At 35.1% G+C, this 26,865-nt stretch overlaps 1 protein-coding gene across 2 annotated transcripts; it reads right to left on the reverse strand.

Annotated features, from left to right (window-relative positions):
- Positions 1-7,243: 7,243 nt before the first annotated feature.
- Positions 7,244-13,789, reverse strand: TPS5 (trehalose phosphatase/synthase 5). 2 transcript variants are annotated; one of them, XM_059585688.2, is made up of 4 exons: positions 13,577-13,789; positions 10,906-12,954; positions 8,298-8,571; positions 7,244-7,841 (listed from the first exon to the last, which is right to left on the reverse strand). In XM_059585688.2, exons 2-4 carry the CDS (start codon positions 12,879-12,881, stop codon positions 7,518-7,520), a joined length of 2,574 nt encoding a protein of 857 aa, XP_059441671.2. In that variant the 5' UTR covers positions 12,882-12,954; positions 13,577-13,789; the 3' UTR covers positions 7,244-7,517. The 2 variants fall into 2 exon arrangements, with proteins under 2 accessions (XP_059441671.2, XP_059441672.2); XM_059585689.2 differs by lacking the exon at positions 13,577-13,789 and adding an exon at positions 13,253-13,476.
- Positions 13,790-26,865: the final 13,076 nt, after the last annotated feature.

Here is a 26,865-nt window from a genome sequence, read left to right on the forward strand (position 1 = left end):
TATTTAGTTTATGGTTTTGCTATAAGATAAATCTTTTAAGGTCTTTGCATCTTAAGATTTGCGGAAAGAGAACAACAAAGATTGAGCAAAACTTCTTTGAGATCAAATCTCAGCAAAGCTTCAATTCTTAAAAAATTATATGAGCCTTTTTTTTTTTTTAAGATACGAATTTTTTTTTTTTTTTTTGTAAGATGAAAAAATCGGATCTCGTAGGCTGTGTTTGGCAATGGAATGGAAAAAGAGAGTGAAACGATACTGTAACAGATTTGATTGATATGAGAGAAAAGAGTAAGAATGTTTTTTATAAAAAAAAAAAATTGTTTTGTAGTGATTTTTTTATTTAAATAGTAATAAAAAATATTTAATGTGATATAAAAAATAAGAATATTGAGATTAATTTTGACCAAAAAATATTTAAATTTTGAAGACTAGTCCGATCCAGTCATTCGCCGAGCACAGCCTGCATGTCTTATTCATGCAAGTAATTGCATGATTCAAGTATTTGCATGATTCTATAAATATCCCTAAGGAAACAGTTAGCCGTCCGATCATCATTAATTCTCGATCGTAGTCTAATCAAGTCGACTTCATCATAGTCCACATCTCAGTCGTAGTAGACTTTCTCATCAATCCCTTTTTTTGCCTTTAATTGAGAAAGAGACTTAATTATAAACAAAATATCTTTTTCAAAATTCGAAAGAAGAAAAAGAAAAAACCAAACATGAAGAGAGAGACAATGGCCACGTCACACGTGAAAGTTTCAGAACCATTGAAGTATATGTTGATCGATGTTCTTCTTCGTTATTTGTGTTCATATTTGACTTTATATAAATGTTATAATTAACCGTCCAAATTAACCTTTGATCAGAAAGCTTGGGACACGTATATATTGCCATGCAGACACTACTATGCCTCGACAACAAATGCAGCATCACCAGACATTGCCAGATGTGGGCCCAAGAATTTTCTGAAATAAATCCTGTGGTTTCGTTAAAATTTTATTTTTTAGACTCTCACAGTATAAGTACATAAGTTTCTATGGTTAGATTCTGTTCTTAGTTCGACCCAGCACGTGGGATTATTATATGAAAAAAAAAAAAAAAAAAAATTGTTAAAGTGGTTTTTGAGATATATATATATATATATATATATATATATATATGGCCTTTTATCAAATCAATAGGATTTAAAATTTATCAATTTGATTTGGAAGCTTTATTAAATATACCATTCCGTTCACCTTTCGTTATGACATTGCTTCGTGTCATAAAATCCACTAAAAACGACATGTGCCGTATTTAATTAAAAAATACCTCTAAGTTTTTTAGGTGATTCAGTCACCCCTTCGGCCGATTCGACATTGGTATCTTGTTGTCTTGCCGAGTTGACAAGCAATCGGATACCCGCCTGGAAGCTAGGCAAGACGGACTCCTTTAATTTATTTGTTTTTGTTTGGAAAAGTTTCAGATTAATTTCGTATTTCTTTGGCTTGAAGTTCAAATTTGTTGTTTCATTTATTGCTTGCTCTTTATTTCAAAGTTCACACTAAAATCGATCCTTTTTGGGAAGTTATTTCACTTCAATACCTTTATGCTGATTATGGAAGTTGAAGTGAAGAAGTTATTTCACTTCTTGTTGGTGGATGCAATCTGGAGTTGAAGTTGTAAGTTTTCATATAATTGAATGTCCTGATGCGATTGGTTCAAAATCACTTCAGAGAGCAACAGTGTCAACAAATCATCTTGCTGCCTTCAATCGTCTGAAGTCTGAAAACTGTAAAAGTGTTGCGACAAGAGACAAGTGGGGGATGCTTGCACTACAAAAATTAAAAAAGCCTAATTAGTAACTTTTGGAATATGGACGGTTTTGAAAAATTTTACTAATTTAAGGCGCTTTATTGTTCAAACGTTCCCTATTAAAAAAATAGAGACGTGTCACACGTCCCTATTCACACGTGTCTGCATAGAGAAGTATAAGTCTTTACAATGAGTTTGTATGAATACTTTGCTTGCACTTTGAACCTTTATCAGTGGATACCCAGAGTGAATTTAACTACTCAAAGTGATTTTACCTTTTGATGTGTTATTCAAAGATTTTCTATTTCGTCAACAAATCATTGTATTGATTGTGGTCTATGCTTTTATACTTTTTGTGATTTGAATCACATTTACTGCTGCAAATAATTTTGTTTTCAATTTGTTGCATAATTGTGTTTTTTGTGGGGTCAAAATCTTTATGTACTTAATTTATGAAGCCTTTTATTTTGGGTTAAAAGAAATTATTTAGAGCATTCACAATGGATGAGCCAAATTTTTTATGCAAAATAGAGGGTGCTTGCATTACAAAAATTAAAAAGGCCTAATTAGTAACGTTTGGAATATGAATGTTTTTGAAAAATGTTACTAATTTAAGGCGTTTTATTGTTCAAACATCCCTATTAAAAAAATAACACGACTCTATTCATGTGTGTTTGCATAGAGAAGTATAAGTTGTTACAAGGAGTTTGTATGTATACTTTGCTTGCACTTTGAACCTTTATCAGTGGATACCCATAGTGAATTTGGCTACTCAAAGTGATTTTACCTTTGATGTGTTATTCAAAGACTTTCTAATGTTGAAGAATGATTCTATATTACCTATAGACAAGATCTTGAGTATGTTTATTATGAATGGGCAACCCTCTCTTATAAAACCGGTTTTATGAAATGAGTTAAGTTCACGAATTTCTTCATGGTATCAGAGACTAATGGGGTTCACACTACTTACCCCGTGACAATGACCAGGAAGAATATCGACCTCATGTGAGGGAAAGTGTTGAGAAATGATCCCACATTGCCTGTGGACAAGATTTTGGGCATATTTATAAGGAATGGACAACCCTCTCTTATTGAACCGATTTTATAAAATGAATTAGGTCCACAAATTTTTTCATTACTTCATTGTATTGATTGTGGTTGAAGATGCTTTTATACTCTTTTGTGGTTTGAATCACATTTACTGCTGCAAATAATTTTGTTTTCAATTTGTTGCATAATTGTGTTTTGTGTGGGGTCAAAATCTTTGGCCCTGGAACGGTATTGTTCCAGGGCCGGTACTGTAGCCTTTTTTTTAAAAAAAAGTGTTTGATTGGTTTTAGTGAAAATGTTTTGTGGAGAAAAGTGAAAAAATATATTTTATATGAAAAAATATAAAAAATTTGTTTTGTAGTGATTTTTTTATTTAAATAATAATAATAAAAATGATTGATGTGGTATAAAAAAGTAGAAATGTTGAGCTTAATTTTAAAGTAAAAAGTTTTTTTTTTTTTGGGATTGAGGGAGGCCCTAGAGCAGTACCGTTCCAGGGCCATTGGCAAACACACCTTTTATGTACCTAATTTATGAAGCCTTTGATTTTGGTTAAAAGAAATTATTTATACAGATTGAACATAAATGCATTAAATACAAACAAATCATTTGACGTAATTGGAAGGTGGCTGTTGAGAAAATGAGGTCAATAAGTTGAATTCCACGAAAATAAGTTTAATAACAATTAATATAGGAAGAGCAGTTGAGAGGTGGAGAGTTGGGATATACATGAGGTCACACTAGTTGGATATGGTTGAAAAGAATTGTGCCAATTTAATGCCGTTTGGACCGTATATTTGGATGTGGTTGAAAAAAGTTGAAACCAGCTCACTATAAAAGTCACCACAATTTCAGATATTTATTTAATACTATATAGAAAATTATTGAAAATTTTTCAACCAAACAAAAAAAAATCTCTCATTTCATTAATTAACGACTAATTAGGCTTGTAAAACAAGTACTAAATATATCGATATAGATTATGATTAATGTTATAATCAATTGGATTTGTGGACTCATGCGAGAACTTATAACTATTAAACTGGCAACTTTTGTTTGTAATTTTGTTTTGGGTACTAAAACAATCAATTCCCCTATCCATGTTAGAGGTTAATGATTTAACTATTATTATTTTTGGTACACATGCAATCGTCTTTTTTATGCACAATTAGGCATCTCTATCCATGTTGGATCAAGATTCTTTAAAAAAAAAAAAAAAAAACTCCATCTTCTCTATTGAATAAAAAATAAAAAAATTCTCTAGAATTTTTATGGTATTCTAAAGTGGATTTCTTCAAATTTTAATCATTGTTTTCGAATTAAATGGTTGAGATTACATCAATATTTACCATATTTATCACTTCATTAATTATCATAAGAAGTGATAAATAATGAGGTGATAAATGCTGATATGGAATCTCAACCATTTAATTGGAAAATAATGATTTGAGATTTTAGACGTAAAATGGTTTCCATCGAAAAATACTTTTAGAGAAGTCATTTTCCGTGAAAATATTTTACAACGTTTACCGCGCACACAGAAAATAATTTTGTTTTTAATATTTTTTCCAATAAGGTCCAGGACTTGACCGGGACCCGATCGGGATTTGTTCGGTACCCCACCGGGACTTGACAGGGACCCGCCCAAAACTTGTCTGGGACCTTGTCAGGACCTGCCCGGAACCCGCCCAAAACTTGACCAGGATCCGCCTAGGACCCCACCGAGACTTGCTTGGGACCCGCCTAGGACTTAACCGGGACCCACCCAGGACTTGCTCGGGACCCTGCCAGGACTCCCCCAGGACTTGACCGGGAATTCTCAGGGAAAATGACTTCCCTGAAAATATTTTCCGTCGGGACTAGCCTGGGTCTCAGTCGAGTCCCAATGAAGTCCTGGGCGAGTCCCAGCGGGGGCCCCAATCAAGTCCTAGGCAGGTCCCGACGGGGTCTCGAGCGGGTCCCGGGCAGGTCTTGTCAAGTCCTAGGAGAGTCCCGGTCAAGTCCTGGGCGAGTCCCGGGTGGGTCCTGGTTATGTCCCAATCAAGTCCCGTGCGAGTCCCGGGCAAGTCCCGAGTGAGTCTCGGTCAAGTCCCAAGCGGGTCCCGGCGGGGTCCCGAGCAGGTCCTAGTCTGGTCCTTGTCAAGTCCTAAGCGGATCCCGGGCAAATCCTCGTTAGGTCCCGGCGGGGTCCCGGGCAAGTCCCAAGTAGGTCTTAGCAGGGTCCAGTCCTGATCAAGTATTGGGCAAGTCTCGGGCAACTCCCGAGCATGTCCCAATCAGGTCTTGGGCAAGTCCAGGCGGGTCTTGGGCAAGTCCAGGCGGGTCTTGGGCAAGTCCCGGGTGAGTCTTGGGCAGGTCTAGGCGGGTCCTGTTCAAGTCCGGTCGGGTCCCGGGCAAGTCCTGGCGGAGTCCTGAGCGGGTTCTGGGCGAGTCCCGATCAAGTCCCAAACAGGTCCTAGGCAAGTCCGGGTGAGGTTCTAGGCGGGTCTTGGCAATGTCCGTTGATTTGAGAATGAGTTGGAAAATGGTTTACGGTTTTCAAAACCGTAAACTATTTTCCAAAAATTATAGAAGAATTTTTGGTCAAAAGGAAAATACTTTCCGTTGACCACTATTTTACGTCGAAGTAAACACCGTAAAATGCGAAAATCATTTTCTGGAAACTATTTTACGTCGAAGTAAACGGAGCCTTAAAGAACCCTGCGAATTTTAGAGAATTTTCTGAGGGGCTTTTTTAAAAAAAAAAAAAAAAAATGCTACTACCCAATAAAATAAGAGCCCACATTCAGGCCCAAAGGGTCCACAGTACTACTGCCAACACATACTCCCCATTTTATATATATATATATATATATATATAAAAGAAGCAAAAGTTAATTTTTAAAGGTATTTTTTTTTTATTTCTTTGAGACTACCCTATGGCTTGGGGGACAAGGATCCTCTCCGTTTCAAATGAAATGGAGAGAATCCATTTAGTTACTTTTAAAATAACAAAACTGCCCCTAAAAGTAACTAAATAGATTATATATATAAGAAGCAAAAATTAATTTTTAAAGGTTTTTTTTTTTTTTTTAATTTCTTTGAGAATACCCTATGGCTTGGGGGACAAGGATCCTCTCCATTTCAAATGAAATGGAGGGAATCCATTTAATTACTTTTAAAATGGCAAAACTGCCCCCTACAAGTAACTAAATAGATCCCCTCCATTTCAAATGAAATGGAGAGGATCCTTCTCCGGGGCTGGGACCCCAAGCCAAGGGGTGGTCAGCACCCCTACAATACAGCTCACAAGGTACCACTAGAGGTTTGCAGGCCAGCCAAGGCACCACTACTAGAGCCTAGCTCGGACTGACATTGAAAGGCTGACAGGCCAGCTTGGAACGACCATGGCTGATCATCTAGCCCACATCTTATCTAGAAGCAGATGACCATGCAGCTGCTAAGGTCAATTGCCAATCATGTATCTTATCAGGAAATTGACAACCTAGTTGGAACTAGCTAGGGTTGATCACTAATCCCAAATCAAATTGGGAAGATCACAATCATCCCAAGGTCGATCGCCCATCATATCGAAAAATTGACAATCCGGCTAGGATTGCCTAGAGTTGATCACTTATCTCATCTCAAATTGGGAAGATGCGTCAATTGCCTATCATACATCTTATTTGAAAATTGACAATCCGGCTCGGACTGCCTAGCATCGATCACTAATCCCATATCAAATCGAGAAGTTGACAACCATGCTAAGATCGATCGCCTATCTTTACATCTCATTGGGAAGCTAATGAACCCAGCTCGAACATAAGGTCGAAGGCTTGATAAATATTTTATCATTAAACTATAAAATATGAGGCAGAAAACCCTAAACCCTCACTCTATCGATGAGGGTAGAGCTCAGCAACAATTGGTTACTTTGTCTGATGTCGTGACATTTCTGGAAAATGAATGGGAAAAGCTACAATAGAGCCCTTTCACTTTGTCCGCAAATTGCCATATTCAGCTGAGCTTCTCAACAAACCTTATCCCAAGAAGTATGATACTCCCATGTTCATCCACTACGATGGACGGAAGGGAGACGCTCTTGAGCACGTCAGCAAGTTCCTAGACACAATGGCGACCTCTCCTGAGAGTTGTTGGGAATATGTATGTGAATTAATCACTTCAAAAATAGCGAAAAATTCACAAGGAACAAGCTCCATGTAAATATAGCAACAGATTTTTCAGAACATGAAATAGCATGCAAGAGAAGGTTTGATCACATACCTTAGGGTTGCATGGCTAGGGTTTTTCTTTCTCCTCTTGATGTTGCACAACTAGGGCTAGGCTCTAGAGACCTTATGATCTTCTCCTCAATTTTAATTTGTAACCAAAGAATGTAGGCTTTCATACACAACCCCAACATCAAAATAAACAATTTTATTAAATATAATCAAGCTCAACTTTTTTTAGGACAACCGCAACATCAATCCTAACACCAATACCATGACATGAACAACAAATATTAGATACAATTTATCTACTGAGAACAGAAAAAACGTGTACTTCTGCAATCTGAAAGAAAGGCAAGACCTACACCTCCAAAATGTTGAGCTCGAATCCAACCAGAAAAATCATACCGCACAAGACAACCCCAAATAGAATATGATAGGACCTAGATAGAGAGAAGGAAGACTATTTACTCTCAGCAATAACCGCTCGCTGAGCAGCTTGGGGAGCATTTCTAGCAGCCTGCTCTGAAGCATTGGCGAGGCCCTGCAACATTCTCAAAATCTCGGTTGTGTCTTCCAGATAGTACTTAGCCTTGCTGGGTTTCTGGCCAACAGTGCAAGCAAACACTTCAGCAACTGGGGATAGGGAAGCCCTTGCACTCATTATAACCTCAAACATGTCCTCATCCGATCTGTCGTCCCCAATACAGATAACAAAATCTGGAAGCATTCCCTTCAGTCGCATTGTTGAAAGTAGATATTCTGCTACAATACCTTTATTGACGCCCTGTAGTGATCCCAGAGACAGTGAACAAGTTGTGAGCATAGGATTCATTAAGTTTTTCAATATAGAGAACTTTTATTTACCTTTCTCATTATTCAAAATTCAAAAAAAAATTTGTTTGTCAACCTCCCCATTTGATTTAAAAAAGAAATTGTAAAGAGCTTATAAAAGTGACCGAATACTCCAGTTTAGTTCCTTATTTTGGGAGTACTAGTCATCACCATGATAAGAAAAATGAAAAGTTAAAAAATTACAAAAATATTTTAATGAGAAAACAATCTATCTTAACAAAGTCCCCAGGGGCTTTCTCCTCTTTCCAGTCAATAAGGAAAGTTTGAAGGCATTAATGAAAGCGACAAGTATGGAAATTGATGTGTACAACCAATTCTCCTACTATAAGAGACCCCTGCACACCTCATTATAGATTGATACAAGGAAAAATAGAACTGTAACACTTACCTGAGGTTTAACTTCTACAATGTGCAGGCCGCTCTTGACAGAAACTGGCTCATTGGCAAGAACACTTTCCAGGTGATCAAGAAGCTCCTTAGCCTGGCACGAACCAAAATCTGGATCTGCATACTGGTAATTCCAAACAAGAGCACTCTCCTTGGTCTCTATGGTAGAACCATCAGTTGTTTCAGTGTATAACTGCATTACTGGGTCAGCAATCTGTTTCCAATCAAAATCTGGCACAGAAACACAAGTTTCCCAATCTGCCTCATGATTTGGCCTGAAAAAGAACAATCCAGTTGAACAACACAGAATTAATTGGGGATTTGGAATATGTTTCTGTTTTCACAATTTTGTGCAGGAAGAATTGGATAGCTGATGGTAACAGTAATCGCAGCTGACACTATATTTTTATGTGTTAAAAGAAATGGAAAATAACAATAGGATTTATTCACTCTTGGACCTTGGCTCAGATGGTAAAAGGTGGGGATATATTTGGAATGGCATTAGATTCAAAACTTACAAAGCAAACTCGTCTCCTTCTGAACCTGACTGTGATTTCAATTAAAAATGTTTCAGAACAGAAACTTGCACAACCATATGCTGGTTTCATTTTATTATGTCCCTTGTAAGAATTTGGAATTGCTTTGGTACCAATTGTAGAATCATTAGCTTTTGGTGAATTTTAACACACATGACGTGAGTAAATTCTTATGAAATCATGAGTACAAATGTTTTTTATTAGCCTATTCTATGCCCAAAACAAGTGCCTTTGTATTTTTGTGGTATTGGGTAGATTTATACTTAAGATTTGGGTTGAAGATTGCTCAAGAAAATCAAGTACAAGAAATTCCGTTCGCAAACTCGTCAACTGATGTCCGGACAAAATACCTAGACAGTGAGTCTTGTCTACAAGGTCATCTGCTAATGTCTAGATGATGCCCAGACAATGAGTTCGTTTGCAGGCATGTTCACACGTGTCGGAACAAATTGGAGAAATATAAAGTTTTGTCTCTGCTAGGTCGACCGCACATGTCTAGACAAATTTGTCAGATAGAAAATTTTGAGCGCTAAGGCGTTCGCTAATGTCCAGACATGAACCTGTGTTAAGGATTGAAACCCAAAGGATGTTCTGACACCTCATTAACCTGTCTAGATGCCTTTTTAGAAAACCTAAACCGACCAACTTTAGGTTTCAAGGCTTCTTTTCACAAGTCTACAAAAAGACTTTGAAAGCAAAATTTTCAAAGAGCTAAGCATTGTTCTTCCATGTCAATATAGAGTGTTTTCATACACTGAGCTTAGCAATTATTTGTGTGCCAAGAGATACTGCTGGTAAGCATAGGAAGTTCAATCTCTTTGAGTGATCAAACACATCCAGTTTTACATCAACAAACTACTTGAAATCTAACAATGGGTCGGTAAGGAAATTAAGAAGAAAGATTGGCCAGTGAGGAGTTGAAACTGCTGCAACAAGAGGCAAGATAGGAACTTTTCTGCATACAGATTGTCTAAACCATTACAAAGGGTTGCAAGTGTGTTTTGCCTGTATTTGAATCTTTTCTAGTGTTGATCTCCTAGATTTGGCTGCCCCCGAAGTTGTTTTACCTTTGATGTGTTATTCAAAGGAAACCAAGATCATTAAAACAAACTACCGCATCCAATTCAAAGGATTATCAGAAAATAATTAAAAAAACAAAGCAATTAGCTTTGTTCAGTTTCTTACATCTCTTAAAGAAACCAGAAACCTATTTTCAGGTTTTAGGCAATAGACCCTACTATATAGACAATTTCAGCATGCAAAAGCCTGTTAAGCCAAGCCTAAATAAATTTTAAGACTTAATGAGTCCCAAAAAAGTACACTTAGCATAGCACGCATGAATAGATTAGGTAATTCATGAGCATAAATATCATCAGTAAATCAGATGTATCAAACAGGAACATATGCAATATTAAGACCTTTCAGGTTTAAGGGGTGTTTGGACATCTCAAGGAAACTATGGTCCATCATCCTTCACATGGAAATTGAACTCACGTTGATGGTGAAATATGGGGATTTGGGATGACCACCAAAATAAGGATCCATGTTTGAAATCCAAATTTAAGTAACAAAAGCTAATGCATATAAACAAGATCCTACCATCACTTACTCCATTTTCTGAATTCCAAATTTTCATGGTAAACAAGGACCTTGGCATTTTCCAACATATGGCATGAAGCTGTAGACATCAGTCAGCCAACTAAACAGAGATGCATTATATGCTTTTCATATAAATGAAAACACAAATCTCAGGCATCAAATTTGCAATAACTAACAACCACAACCCAAATCCAAGTTCATCTCAATAGTACCATCTTGAAGCTAAGCTGTGCAAATTAGGCTTAGTTCAATTTTCTTACAGGTTTAAGGGGAGCTAGTGTAGCACTTATTTCTTCAAGGAACTCTAGATTGAACCAATGACATTTTCAAGAGTATGCTCTGCATCATGTTTGCACTTTTGCCCATATAGCATGCAGAACCAAAACTTAGATGACATCAAGATCACATGTTCAAGTGTGAAGAGCAACATGGAGCTGCACATAGATCTATTTTTGGAAAAAGAAAAGTGTGTACCTCACAAAATAACCATGCTCTGCTGCAAGCCCAAGCTTTTCACAGGAAGAAAACCATTCCATTAGAGTCTTTCTGTCCCTCCCGCTAACAATGAAGACAACATTTTTGGGGTCTCTGCACAAGCTGTTTAAGATTCCAACTGCTTCAGTATTAGCTGTTGTACTAATTGAACCATGCAGCATCATAGCACCATCATAATCTAAAAGAATTGCTCGGCTCTTAGTCCTCTTATAAGCTGAAACAATATGCTCAACTGAAAGCTTTCTGAAATTTGGATCCAAAGCAATTACTCGAAACCCTAAACCGAAACCAATCCCCCAGCACCTCCTTCTCATATGATCCCCACATGCCCTTTCAAGATCTTGTAAAAAGCTACGTGCCCAATATGCGACATCATGTGTACTGACATACCTATAGTGTTTTTCATGCCTCAACTGTTTTTCTGCCTCGGAGACTATTAGGGCTGAGTCCATGGCTTCAGCTACAGAATCAATGTTCCATGGGTTCACTCGAATTGCACCACTTAGTGATGGCGAGCACCCAACAAACTCAGATACCACAAGCATACTCTTTTTTGGGATCAATGGGTTTAGTCCTAAGGTCTCATCTAGTTTCTCATTTCCTTGCCGACATATAACATATTCATAGGGAATAAGATTCATTCCATCCCTCACTGCTGTAACAAGACAACACTCTGCAATGACATAATAAGCAATTCGCTCATAAAACTGAAGTGGGGTATCAATCAAGACAACTGGCTTATAACCTTCTCTTCCAAATGTCGCATTGATCCTTCTCACTGTGGCACTAGTTTCAGATTGGACCTCCTGCACATCCTTTCCTCTGCCTCTCGCAGGGTTTGCAATCTGGACCAAAACAACTTTTCCCCTCTTATCAGGATGTTGTATGAGCAATTGTTCCATGGCCAGAAGTTTCAAGCTGATTCCTTTAAAGATATCCATGTCATCGACCCCGAGCAAAACAGTGCGACCTCCAAACTGATCTCGTAACTCTGCAAGCTTAGATTCAGTCTCAGGAAGATTCAAAACCAATTGGAGCTGGCCTATATGAATCCCAACGGGAAGAATTTTAATGCTTACAGTGCGACCATAATACTCGAGCCCTATGTAGCCCCGCTTAGATTGATAAGAAAGCCCAAGCATTCTACTACAACAAGAGAGGAAGTGCCTAGCATAATCAAAAGTATGGAATCCAATGAGGTCGGAGTTTAAAAGAGCTCTCAGAAGTTCATCTCTTACAGGAAGTGTTCGATATATCTCGGATGAAGGGAATGGACTATGAAGGAAGAATCCAAGCCTCACCCTATTGAACCTCTTCCTCAAAAATGTCGGCAAAACCATCAAATGGTAGTCATGAACCCACACAAAATCATCATCAGGACTGATCACTTCCATTACTTTATCTGCAAATATCTTGTTCACAGACACATAAGCTTGCCAGAGGGACCGATCAAACCGACCACCAAGATCCGGTGATAGCGGAAGCATATAGTGAAATAAAGGCCACAGATGTTGCTTACAGAATCCATGATAGAATTTACTAAAAAGCTCAGGAGGGATGAATGCCGGTACACATTTGAAAGTCTCAAGCAACCTTTGAGCTACATCATCTTGCTCACTCATGTCAATCTCTTCTTTAAGACAGCCAATATAGATTACTTCTACATCTTCTCCAAGGCCATCTTTAAGCTGTAAAAGAAGTGAGTCCTCATCCCAGCTAAAGTTCCACTCTCCATTGTCACTTCTATGTGCCCTAAGTGGAAGCTGGTTTCCCACAATGATCATCCGTTCTTGAGAGACGGATGAGGGAGCATCAGACCCACCACTCTCGTCATCTAGCTCCGACAACACTCCCGTCACAGTTGCCACTCGAGGAAGCCTCTTTTTCTCTCTACTAAAAAATGGAGATTCGCCGGAAGCAAGGTCCAGTAAGTTAGAATAAGACCTCGAAACCATTGTAATGACGACAAAACACTTTTTTGTCTGCTGGGAGTAGGAAGAGGACTTGATGATTCCTCACAATCAACTTCTGCAGAAAGCAAACCCAATGACGAAATAGAATCAGAACAAATATGCCAGAAATTCACGAAATCTCTAAGCAAATCAAATCAATTTTTTTTTTTTTTCTGGTCACCAAAAAATCATAACTCTCAGATTCTTTAAATGATTCAGAATTTTGAAAGCCTGAACAGGCATAAAATTCTTACTCTATATGAATACTCAAAACAATAAAAAAAGAAGAAAACTATTAAACACACACCCAACACAGATTTGAGGAATACCCAGAAGAAATCTGAAGATAGTAAGAATAATAGTGACAAAATTACCTCCAGACTCCAATAACACAGCAACCAGGAAACACAGCAATGTTAAGCAAAGTGACCAAAATAGCTCAAAAATCCCAAATGCATAACCAACACAGTCACCACATATATAAAAGAGACAGAGAAAAAAATCAAAGCTTTATAGAGAGGGAGAGAGTCAACTTAGCAAAGCACTAGAAGATGCAGCAATACTTTAAACCAAGTGGGCAGTGAGCAAAAAAAGTAGCAGAAAGTGGCATGCAACATGAAAGAAAAGAGGAAGAAGGACCAAGAAAGATTAAAAAAAAAAAAAAAAAGCCTTATTGGTAAACAAGGCAATGAACTTACCCTTGAAGGAAGAGGGCGTGCGTGTATGCGTGGGGGAGTTGATACAAAGGAAAGATTCTTTTCTCTTTCCCTCTCTGGCTCTCTCTCTCTCTCTCTCTCCTTTAAGACAATGAACTTACCCTTGAAGGAAGAGGGCGTGCGTGTATGTGTGGGGGAGTTGATACAAAGGAAAGATTCTTTTCTCTTTCCCTCTCTGGCTCTCTCTCTCTCTCCCCTTTGTGACAATGGCATTAGCGGGCCTTTTCTTTTACTTCCGGTTTGTACAAAGTTTCATTGTTTTTTTTTTTTTTTCTCTAACATCCGACAATAAGTGGGATGGGCTGTCTTTATTCAAAGAAGAATTTGATTCTCCCTCTGTCTCTGTGTGAGTGTGAGTGAGTGAAGAGTGATTAAACGAGGAACAAAGAACAGTAGACTCCAACTATTATTTAGAAAAAAAATATATATTTATGTTAACCATGGTTAGTGTATATTGATTTGGAATCGTTCATGGCCTTGTCTGCCTAGCTCACCTCACGGTAATCGGGTATTGGGGTGCTAACTAGAGGTGCACTTTTGCACGCGTGTGGTACACGAACGTGTCGACAGGATATCCGATATCCTTTCACCATATTTGATGAGGACAATGCTTCTTTGCTTCCTGTCACAAACTCTTGGTGCGACCTTGGATTTGGTGCTCTGGAAATTATTATCACCATATTTGATTAGGACAATGCTTCTTTGCTTCCTGTCACAAACTCTTGGGGCGACCTTGGATTCGGTGCTCTGGAAATTATTATTGGGACTTCAACTTAGAACACCTCTAGCCACAAAAAAAAAAAAAAAAAAAAAGGTTTGTTATGTATCATGATTTCATCTAGGTCATGTTTGATTGGGCCAATATGGCATTGCCTATTTTTTATCACATAACCCTTGTGATGTAAGACGGCGACTCCCAAATTTTGAGGTTCAAACAATGAAAATATTGAAGGAAACAATATATATATATATATATATATATATATATATATATATATGAGGGACAGTAGGATAAATTTCTTTTTTTTTAATATATATATAGGATCAGGATAACACCAAAGAAACCGTAACATTCATCTTAAAAGAAATGGTGGGTTTTGCCTATTTTAACATAAAAAAATCAAAACCCATCAACAATAAGAACATTTATATTAGTCTCATGTAGTTTTGGAAACCATTTTCTTGCAATAGATTGTGTATATATTTATGGATAATATTTATTGTAGTCAAAAAGGTTAACTTTGACAGCAACCTTTTTTACTGAAAAATCACTGGAGTAGGGGAGTCTAGGAAAGGTTTTTACTTTTTAGTAGTAGAAGCATCAAATCAAATCTATTTAAATTTGATTTTAGCCCTTGTTTATTTAATGACATAAAATCCCCACCTTATATCATATGTGTCTTAGAAATGCACTTGAAAATACATTAAACCAACATGTTTGTAAGCAATTTGAATCTCCCAATCTGCTCTAGACATGTTGTTCAGGATATAATAATAATAATAATAAACAAATATGTTCTAATCAACTCAAAGTACAATTGAAGTGCTAGAAAAGGATTGGCTTTTTGTATCACTAATAAATTATGCATTGACTCCCATAAAACCTAAAATCACTTTCATATTATATAATAAATCAATCCTTTGTTTATTCGATTTTACCAAGATTTTTTTTATAAAAAAAAAAAAAACAATTAAAAACTAAAAAAAATAATTTTTTATTTTGTGATCACTAGCAACATAAAAGGCATTTTTCAGGGCATCCTTTAGTGGAGAGTACTGCACACGCGCCATGTGACCACGTAAGATTGTAGCAGAGCATTATAAAACTTGTCTGAACTATCAATTATGTAATGTTGGACCGTTTGCATCGGGCTGTCTGCTTGTTTATCGTTGGTGAAGAGACGTTGAAAGTGTCGTTTAAGGCTCTGGCAGGACTTTGATTGTCGTTTGTCGAATAGTGCCCAGGATTCAAGTTGTGAAAAAAGTAGTTGACTGTGGAGCCAGGGCTTTGATGTTATTTAAAATCCTCCTATTATTAATTCTCATTTTTATTTAGTTTCATAATATATCTTAAAGGTAAAACTATATTTACCCCCTCAAAGTTTACCTTATTTTTGTTGGAAATATCATAGAATAAATGGATAAATTATGAAGACAAAGGAATTCTTAAAGCCCGGTCCTCTGTTGGTAATGATCTACGGTCAATGGTCAATCACTGAAGTGAATTTAGATGAAAAAATCAGACTTGATAAGTGAGTTCAGAGGCAGAAGTGGTCAAGAGGCTAATTTACTCGCATGCTTACCACGGAGCGGAAGCCCACAAGCAGTCTTTGGATCTAATGAAATCCCAAGACAACTTATAGGAAGAAACATGGTTTATATCATAGACTTTTCTAATGCCAAAGCTACCTTCTGCTTTAGGAGAAGTCAAGATATCTCAATTCAAATGGTGTTCTGAACCTCAAGATGGGGAATTGCTTATATAGATAGATCCACCCTTTAGTGAGGACACCGCCCTCTCTTGTTTTATCCTGATCTGTGGGTATCTCTATCTTATCTTCTTCTTTCTTTATTTTATTTTTATTAGAAGAAGATGAAAAAGAGGAAGAAGCAGGCACATGAGAATCATTAAGCATGTGGTTGATCACATAAATGAGTAAATGCCTTAAAGCGCAAACCAAGATCTATGATACACTACATTTCACTTCAGCACCCGGGGGCCAAAGACTTGTTAGGTGTAGAGGAGTCATGTTCTGGCCGATTTCTGGCATGTAGTGAAATGCTCAATTCAGTAGATTGCACCGAGCAATCAAATAGAAGCGCTTTAGTTTTCTTGCTGCTTTTGTGGAAATAAGAAATATAGACTTTAAGGTTCGATCGCAGACCATATTTTTAAAATTTATTTTGTACATTTTTATAAAATGTTCAAGGGTTTTCGAGATGCAGTCACTCTAGATTCCGCACTTTCTAGAGTGAACTAAGACAGTCTTAAAATGAGAAATGCATAAAATAAATTTGAATGAGACAATAAATCAGCTATTTTGTAGTGTGTATTATTTACATATGATCGATGGGTCATATTTATAGTGATTTTAAGCGCATCCAATGATTCAAAATCATTTGATCTAATAGTCCAAAATCTTAATCACCAAATTCAATTTAATTCACACTTGAAATATTTTTAGATATAAAATATATTTCATAATTATTTGAAATACTAACAAATAAATATATATTTTTTAAATAAATCTAATAATCCCCCACTATTTTAAATGATATTAAAAAAATTAATAAAATAAAATATTTTATGCGTTTTTGTGGAAATAAGTCGCTTAAGTAAATGTGTCTTTTGAACTTGAACATTCACTTAGCGAAAATATATAAAGACTGTCAAGGTAATCAATGAACAAATTTTGAACTCAAGACCATATTAGACTAGTCGAATATATAACACACGTTTATTTTATGAATAAAAAGATACAAGTCATTTTAAAAAATTTACACCGTTTTCACTCAATCAAATTGTTAAAACCCATTGAACCTCGCCTAAATTTCAAAACCGAGGTTGGATTCTTATCATTATAGACTTTAACCCCATTTTCTTAGATGGTTTATAAATCATATCCCTTGCAAGGCCTTAGTTAATGAATCTGACAAATTCTAAATTGATTTTATATATTTAGCCAGCGAGTCGTGATTGGGAGCACGCCAGGCACAAAATTTTTTTTTTTTTTTTTTTTCAAAAAAATTAAAATAATAAAATAATAAAAAAATAATAAAAAAAAAAAATTTTGTGCCTGGCGTGCATCACTGTTGATGCACGCCAGGCGTGGTGAATATCTTTACCCTTAGCGATAACTACTCTCTCTATTATCGAGTGATTCACACACATAATTGTGCCTTATTGCTACTTGCAAGGTTGCTTCACTATCACAATAAATTGTCACAACAATAAATGGTTTTGTCTGAGGTGGTAATAATAAGATAACAGTAGGATAATAGCACCCTAGTGTGATAATATATAAAAAATCCGAAAATAAAAAAACATAATCACTAAAAACTCGGGTCCAATGCAATCAAAATATAAAGAAGAAAGCATAACCATTAACCTGGGACATAATAGACAATAACAACAGTCAAAAATAGCTTGGTATCTGCCATAAATATTCAGTAACTTCGAGGAGCATTGTTGTGGCCGCGGTCATTCCGATGGCAACCATGCATGAAAGCGATGCTTCCTGTTCCTGCAACTAGCTGCATTTACTCTTTTGGTGGTTGAGTTTTGTTTCTTTTTCCAACTTGGGAATTGAAACGCTATCAATTGATTGCAACCTCAACTCTGCTCTGCTCAGCCCTCCGTAGTCCGTCTGTTGCCCTTTTCACTGTTGCTTCTTCTCATTCTAACTCTTTTTACGTGGAAACGTCTTGCATCAACTTCCAACACACACTTTTTGTTTTTTAAGCAATCAAGGCATATTAACCTATGATTATTTTATTTGAGCATAATTATAATAATACTTATTTGTTAAAAGTCGAAAATAAGAGATATAGGCACTAAAAATTGCAGGCGCTCTTTTAAATTTGATTGAGTCATAGCCTGATCCAGCCTCACCATGACATCAATAAGAATCAAAGTGATTTACACTAATCAGACATAAAAATTTCAATCGTGGGATTCAAACTTGTTGAAAATAATATTGTATATTGAATCACAATGAATATGGTACATAAGGGGCCTATATATGTAGAAATATTTTCAAAATTAATAGTTAATAAATATTATTTTGTGTTTTGGAAATATTTTAAAATGAAATATTTTAAAGAGCATTGAATGAAGAGGGTCTCACATTAAAAATAGAGAAAGTGAAGTTTGCATTTATAAGGCGCAACATACTTTAGGCCTCGTTTGGTTTAAGGATTGTCTAGTCCATTGGAAAAAGATTAGTTATTACTGGGAATAGAAAAGTATATAATATATTAGCTATTCATATTCATTTGTTTGGTTGTAACTCTGGAATAGACTAGCTAATCATATTCTCTCGTTTGCTACAATGCAATATGTTGATGAATGGATCTTATTTCCTAAAATACTCTTATAATACAAATACAATTTATATTATTAAGGACTTTTTTTCTTTTTGAAACATAAACAACTATACAGTATCAAACTCAATCTTGACTTCTAATGTCAATCAAACTCAATCAAGAAAAATACACGGTACAGAATTTTTTTTTTTTTTTTTTTAAAAAAAAAATAGAGAGATGGAGAAACAGAATCAAAGAGAAACGTTACAGATAATCAAAAGAAATAAATAAAATTAAAAAAAAAAAGAAAAAAAAAGAGAGAAACGGTACAGAAAAAGAAAGATGGAGAAACAAAATCAAGAAAAATAAACGGTATAGGAATTAAAAAAAAAAAAAAAAAAAAAAAAAAACTAAGAGACAGAGAAACAAAATCAAAGAAACGTTGCAAAGAATCAAAAGAAAAAAAAAAAAAAAAAAAAAAAAAAAACTGAGAGAGAACAAAAAAAAAAACTGAGAGACGGATAAAGAAAATCAAGAAAAATAAATGGTACAGAAAATTAAAAAAAAAAAAAGAAAAAAAAAAGAGAGAGATGGAGAAACAGAATCAAAGAAACGTTGTAGAGAATCAAAATAAATCAAAAAAACTAAATTAAAAAAAAAAAAAAAAAAAAAAAAAAAAAAAGAAGAGAGAGAGAGAGAGACGGAGAAACTGAATCAAAGAAACGTTGCAGAGGAAAAAAAAAATCCTCAAGAGAAGAAAAAAAAAACGGAGAGAGAACCAAAAAAAAAAAAAAAAGGGAAGAGAGAGTAGAGAAGAAAAAAAGGGAGAGAGAACGAAGAAAAAAAAAAAAAAAACTGAGAGAGAAGAAAAAAAAAATCCAAGAAGCAGAAATAAAACGAAATAACCATGAAAAGAGAGATCAAAGAGAAGAGAGGGGGAGAGAGATGGAGATTGTGAGAGCCTTGTGAGTGTGAGAAGAGTAGGGTTTTTTTTTGGCAATTTTACATGTTAATTTTAATCCCATAGTAATGGATTAGCTAAGCCACTCATTTTTTAGTGGCTTAGCTAACCCTGTGTATATGGGATTGGTAGTCTCATGGGAATAGACTATTCCTAGAAATAGAGTATTACCAAATAAAGGACTAGCTATACTTAGTGTTAGCTTATCAAATCCAAGAGTCTAATCCGCGAACCAAACAGGGCCTTAAGCTATTAAAAAAACTTGGGTGTGTACACTATACCCCGGCCAGTACAGTTTAATTTTGAAATTATTGGAGCAATTTTGTTTTTCTATATTTCCTCTATTTTTTTTACAATATATACAGGCCAGTAATACATACATTACATATACATAACCCATGTGGAACAACACTACATATAATCTAATAGCCCCTCTCAAACTCAAAGTGGAGTGTAAGAGACCAACTTGAGTTTGAAAACAAGATCACGAAAATGCCCTAGAGGATGTGATTAGGTACATACCCTAGTGTGTACCTAATCATTTTGAAAACTTCTTTGAATCCTTGAACTACCACCCTAAATGATAACTATATACTTTTCAAAACATGCATATCCAACAACTTATCTATTTATTACAACTTATCTATCGGAGCAACTTATCTATTAAAGACTATGTCAAGATAATCAATGAACAAATTTTGAACTCATGACCATATTAGACCAGTCGAATATATAACACACGTTTACTTTATGAATAAAAAGATACAAGTCATTTTTAAAAAAATTATTAAGGTTTTCACTCTATCAAATTGTTAAAACCCATTGAACCTTGCCTATATTTTAAAACCGAGGTTGGATTCTTATCATTATAGACCTTAACCCCATTTTCTTAGATGTTTTATAAATCATATCCCTTGCAAGGCCTTAGTTAATGAATCCGACTATTTCAAAAAAAAAAAAAATTGTTAATGAATCCGACAAATTCTAAATTGATTTCACATATTTAACCATAATTACTCTATCTATTATCGAGTGATTCACACACATAATTGTGCCTTATTGCTACTTGCAAGGTTGCTTCACTATCACAATAAATTGTCACAACAAGAAATGGTTTTGTCTGAGGTGGTAATAATAAGATAACAGTAGGATAATAGCACCCTAGTGTGATAATATATAAAAAATCACTAAAAACTCGGGTCCAATGCAATCAAAATATAAAGAAGAAAGCATAACCATTAACCTGGGACATAATAGACAATAACAACAGTCAAAAATAGCTTGGTATCTGCCATAAATATTCAGTAACTTCGAGGAGCATTGTTGTGGCCGCGGTCATTCCGATGGCAACCATGAAAGCGATGCTTCCTGTTCCTGCAACTAGCTACATTTACTCTGTTGGTGGTTGAGTTTTGTTTCTTTTTCCAACTTGGGAATTGAAACGCTATCAATTGATTCTCTGTTCTGCTCTGCAGCCCTCCGTAGTCCGTCTATTGCCTTTTTCACTGTTGCCTCCTCTCATTCAGTCTCTTTTTACGTGGAAACGTCTTGCATCAACTTCCAACACACACTTTTTGTTTTTTAAGCCATTAAGGCATATTAACCTATTTTATTTGAGCGTAATTATAATAATACTTACTTGTTGAAAGTCGTATATAAAAGATATAGACAGAAAAATCGCAAATGCTCTTTTAAATTTGACTAAATCATAGTCTGATTCAGTCTCATCATGACATTAATAAGAATCAAGATGATTTACACTAATCAGACATAAAAATTTCAATCGTGGGATTCAAATTTGTTGAGAATAATGTTGTATATTGAATCACAATGAATATGGTACATAAGGGGCCTATACATGTAGAAATATTTTCAAAATTAATAGTTAATCAATATTATTTTGTGTTTTAGGAATGTTTTAAAATGAAGGTTTTAAAGAGCATTGAATAAAAAGAGTCCCACATTAGAAATAGAGAAAGTGAAATTGGCATTTATAAGGCCCAAAATACTTTAAGCTATTAAAAAAAAAAAACTTGGGTATATACACTATACACTAGTACAATTTAATTTCGAAATTAGAAATTATTTGAGCAATTTTATTTTTTTGTATTTCCACTATTTCTTTTACAATATATACAGGCCAGTAATACAGACACTGCATATACATTACCCATGTAGGACAACACTACATATAATCTAACAGTCCCTCTCAAACTCAAAGTAGAGTGCGAGAGACCAACCTGAATTTAAAAATAAGATCACAAAAACACTCTAAAGAATGTGATAAGATACATACCATAGTGTGTACCTAATCATTTTGAAAACTTCTTTGGATCCTTGAACCACCATCCTAGATTATAACTACTTACTTTTCAAAATATGCATATCCAACAACTTATCTATTTATTACAATAATCATTTATTTTTATTTTTTTATTTTTATTTAGACCAATTGACCAAACAACATGATCCGGCAGAAGCAATATGGCCCTTTCAAATTCCCATCTTTCACTTGGGTACAATAATTAGCTCAGTGGGTACAAGGTTTCACTTTCACTTGAGACTCAGAATGGTAGATGTTGGGAATTATTCCGACAATTAAGTCCACCCCACCCTATTTTTTTTTTTCCCTTTTCATTTGGAAGAGACCAGAAAATAGTTTGACGCAACCTAATGCATGTTTGCTACACCTAAAAGCATCCCCAACCGATCTGCTACCTCTCGTTGCCATTGGTCACCATTCGTCCACACACACAGCAAAAGGAGCAAGAACAGGGGATGGGTTTTTTATTTGGCATTCTTTGCTTCTGTAAAGAAGTGAGAAATAAGAAAGAGGAAGAAGAAAAAAATGTTAAAGGAAAGAAGAGAAACAATTAAAAAAAAATCGATGGATGCTTTTTTTTTTTTTTTTTTTTTTTTTTTTTTTTGCATTTTCATTAGGCATTTTAGCTAAAAATGAGAAATGGCTAAGCCATATGGGGTTCTCTAATACAATAATGAAGGTATAATAATTTGTTTTTGTGTGGGGTAAGATTGTGACAACTAGGTGGGTCCTCCACAGAGGGCAAAGGACAGCAGATGACGTGGATGTCCATGATAATGAGGGGTTAGGGTTTGGCCGTCTTCCCGATCGCTAGAGTAGCAATTTGAGGACCATAACCCGACGAATTATCAAGGTTCAATGGATCACCATCGATAAGGACGGAGCCTCGGAGGAAGGGGGGCGGTACAGGCCATGCCCTCCTCCCAAATTCATAAGGAAAAAAATAAATTATAAGGTAATTTTTTTTATTTGACCCTGCCAACTAATTTGTTTGCCTTCGGCCCTGCTCATACTAATTTATGCCTCCATTCCTGACCATCAATGCCAACACTCCCGCTAGATTGAAGCGACAATTAGGATGCAGAGGAAAGTAATGGTGATTGGAGAAAGCATGGTGAAGAACAAAAAGGTGAGATCATTGATAAAGTCAAGTGGAAGAACCCAAAGGCGGACTGCGGTGACGAAGAGGGGTTGGGATTTGGTTGTTTGAACGGTGGTGATGGTGTGGAGTCAACTGTCAAGGGACAGAAAACTTAGAAGTCAAAGAGTTCTTGGGTGGACAATGGGATTGACCGATTGAGATGGTGAGCTTGCCATATATTGACGTGGGCCAGAAAAATTTGGAGAAGTCACAATTGGTCTTTTAATAACAAGGGGAAAAATCAATGGAAGGCAAGAAATCAATTTTTGAGATACAATTCATACCAAAAACATTTCCAAAAAGTGAGAATTGAGGTTGCGTATGAGTGAACATCTAAATCGTGAAAGCGATCGATTAACCTCCATAATGCAAATGGTGGACGACTTGGCTTATGTGCTATTAAATATGAAAAAGAAAGTAAAAGAGTAAAATTAAATTTGAACAGTTGAAAAAAGTACAACACATATAACCGATGTTTTTTTACTACACTTGAACCAAATCTATGATGGAACTATACATATTTCAATATGACAGTTATTCACTGAATGACTAGTTCTTCTATTCTTACTAAAATTTAAGATTGCCAATTGTCTTATTTGGTTGAAATAAGATATCATGTTAAATCACCACTTAAACTAAAACAACATTTGAACCTGAGGATGTTTACTGAGGGCCAAACTCTTGCAAAAAGCGCACACACAAATACATAATAATTAAGTAGACCCATTATTGCTAATACATGAACCCACCAAATGGCCAAAACTGGGGAAGCCTATAATTGGTTTGAGCAGCAGCACAGTTAAAGGAGGGTTATCACATGATTTAGAATGTTGTAATTGCTGGAGGGGCCCAAACATGTAGGAGTTGGTGAACTGGGATTCTAGGTGGGAAGCAAATTTTGAAAGGAAAGACAGCAACATGTGCTTAATTAGGTAAAATAGTTGCAATGCCTAGGCCTGCATGCTTGAAGATTTGATGACTCTCTCTTCTTGTTGTTGTAGTTGAAGAGTACTTCTTCAAGTGTGATGGAGATGGGATCCCACCAATTATTGCTGTGAATGTCATTCATTTGTAATCATCATTGGACCCCCCTTGTTAATAAATGATTTTCAGTGAGTGTGGTGGTGAAGAATCCATCACTTCCCCCCTTATTGACCCACTTGCCACTTTTACAACCCAACAAAATATTATTACTTTTTATTTTCTAAATGATGAAGGAAAGGGGTTGCAAGAAGTCCTTCCTATTCTTGATCTAGATCGAAGAGAGAACAAGAGACAAGTTAAGAATGTTTCTAAATACAATGTAAGAAGTGGCTCATAGATAAGGCTGAAAAAATTGGATATTACAATTTTTGTAATTTTAGAAACCGTGCTTTTATTTTGCCATCATCACATTTTGTTCAGTGCTAATCAGTTTTTTTTTTTTTTTTTTTTTTTTTTAATTTTAATAAAGTCTAATTCAAAGGCTGATTGACACTGTGGCATGAGCAAGGTGAGATAGTGATAGACTAAAGTCTAAAAGTGTGGTTTCTAACATTATTCATACAATTTTTATTGCAAATTTCTTATAAATTGACATGTTCACATTTTCTTGAAAAACTAATAATAGAAACCATTTTATTCTATTACCATCTCACTTTGCTAAAGTGGTAGTGTTAATTAGTTCTTAATTATTGTTATTATTTTTTTTTAAAAAAAAAAATGGTTGATCAATTGGCACCAATAGAGTGAGATAGTGATGGAATAAAAGTGTGGTTTATGATATTGTTTTTTATAAAAATAAACGTTATGTAGATTAACACATTAGTTTGTAAAAAAAAATGAAAAATAAAAAATAAAAAATTATAGTAGCTTAGCATCCCTTCAATGCCCAATTCACTTGTTGGTTGATTTGGGTGGGCTTTAGATTTGGGCTTTTGTGCCAAATAATTATTAACCCTAATTTAATTGATTCCCTCAAGGGAAAATGTACGAATAAATCAACTTTTTCTTTAACGAAAAATAATGAACAAGGATTAAAATATTTTTGTAAGATTGATAACTTTTACTTTGGCATCTTTCATCCTTTTCCTTTTTTTCCTTTCTATTCAAGAAGTCAAAATATTAAGAGAAAATTCCACTTGAACTTTCATTAGTTTAGCAATTATACCCTTAAATTTCACTTATGGTTACTATCTTTCAAAAATTTGCAATATCAACTATTCTGTTCAAATTCAAGGTTAAATACTAATGGAATAAGTGAAATCCCCAAAATATCTCTGTCCAAATTCAATGTATTTTTTGTAATATTATAAACATCTTAAGTGTATTTTGGAGATGATTTAGCGCTGAATTTTGACAAAAAATTGTTGATATTGCAAACTTTTGAAATATGTGAAAGTAGTTTTGACTTTTTAAAAAGAAAGGAAAAAAGATGAGGCGTTAGCAAACAAGTCTGCTACTCTTCACACTTATTTATTACAATGATTGACATGATATTTTTTAAGTAATTTTTTTTTTTTTTTTAGTGGCTAACATAGAAAACCGCTTAAAACATGCAACGTCGGTTGATATGAAATGGGTACGAAAAGTAGCATTACTAAAAAATAGTTGATAATTTTATTTTATTTCTTGTGGTTTTGGACCTTTAATAACCTGCTAATCTAAGTGGGCATTAGGCCATCCCTAAAGTTGGGCCTGGATAACTTTTTAGTTTTATGCCCTAGACTCCAGTTGTTCCTATTGGGCTGAATTGCACTTTTTTTTTCTTTTTTTTTTTTTTTTCTAACTTGTCTACAAATTTGTATGACAAAATTCCTAACCCTTATTCAAAGAGAATAACTTATATAAGGAGGTTGGTAAAAAAAGGTGAGTTTTATGCAACTAATCAGAATTTGACTTCTAAGCCGAACTTACCAAACTTAAGTTTTTTTAAAAAAAGCTTAACTACACCACATTATATCACATATGAAATAAAAAATTAATTGTTTGTAAAAAATTAAAAAAAAAAAAACAAAACAAAAACAAAATTGAAGGGGTGGCTGGCTGGCCACCCCTCCCTCACTTGGGGTGGCCGGCAGGGGTGGCTCACCGGCTGCCACCCCAGATCTGAATTTGGCACAAAAAGTGACTTTTGTGCAATAGGTACACTCAAGTCACTTTCTCATTCAAAACCATCGAAAGCTACCGCCCTCTCCTCCGCCGAAAGCTACGGCCCATGTTCATTGCTTCCCCTAGGGGTGGTGGAGGGCGGGTAGATCTTTAATTGTCAAAATTAGAAACTTAGATCATTATTTGTCAAATTAGCAAAACTAAGTAACTTTTCGAGCAATTTTCCTTCTAATAATTGGAAATTATATGGTACACGTATTAAATAAAAAGAAAAACTTAACTTAAAACTGATTTTAAAGTCTATTTATTATGTAGCTATCCCACAAATGTTTTTTTTATCTTATTTTATTTATAGAACTTATTTTTTTGCAAAATAATTTTAATCGAGATGACAATTTATAATATTCGCATGAATATAATTTAATAGCAGCATAATAGGGATAGACGAAAATATTTAATTCAAAACGATTGAAAATTTCTGTTGGTCTACGTATATTAACAAAGGCTTCAAAAAAGCATCCATAGAGGAATTAATGAATTATGAATTTGGAAAAAGAAAGGAATATGATGAAAAGAATATTACATAACAAGCTTATTGTTTCTGTCGAAGATAAGATTTTCGATTTTCTTTTTAATGAAACATAAAGAAGTATTTGGTAAAAATTAGTAGAAAATGTTGATTTAATTATTTAATTAATATTTTAATACTTTCCTCACTTGTTGTTTAAATT

This window comes from Corylus avellana, chromosome 3 (assembly GCF_965113065.1).
Source record: "Corylus avellana chromosome 3, dhCorAvel1.hap1.2, whole genome shotgun sequence".
Taxonomy (NCBI): domain Eukaryota; kingdom Viridiplantae; phylum Streptophyta; class Magnoliopsida; order Fagales; family Betulaceae; genus Corylus; species Corylus avellana.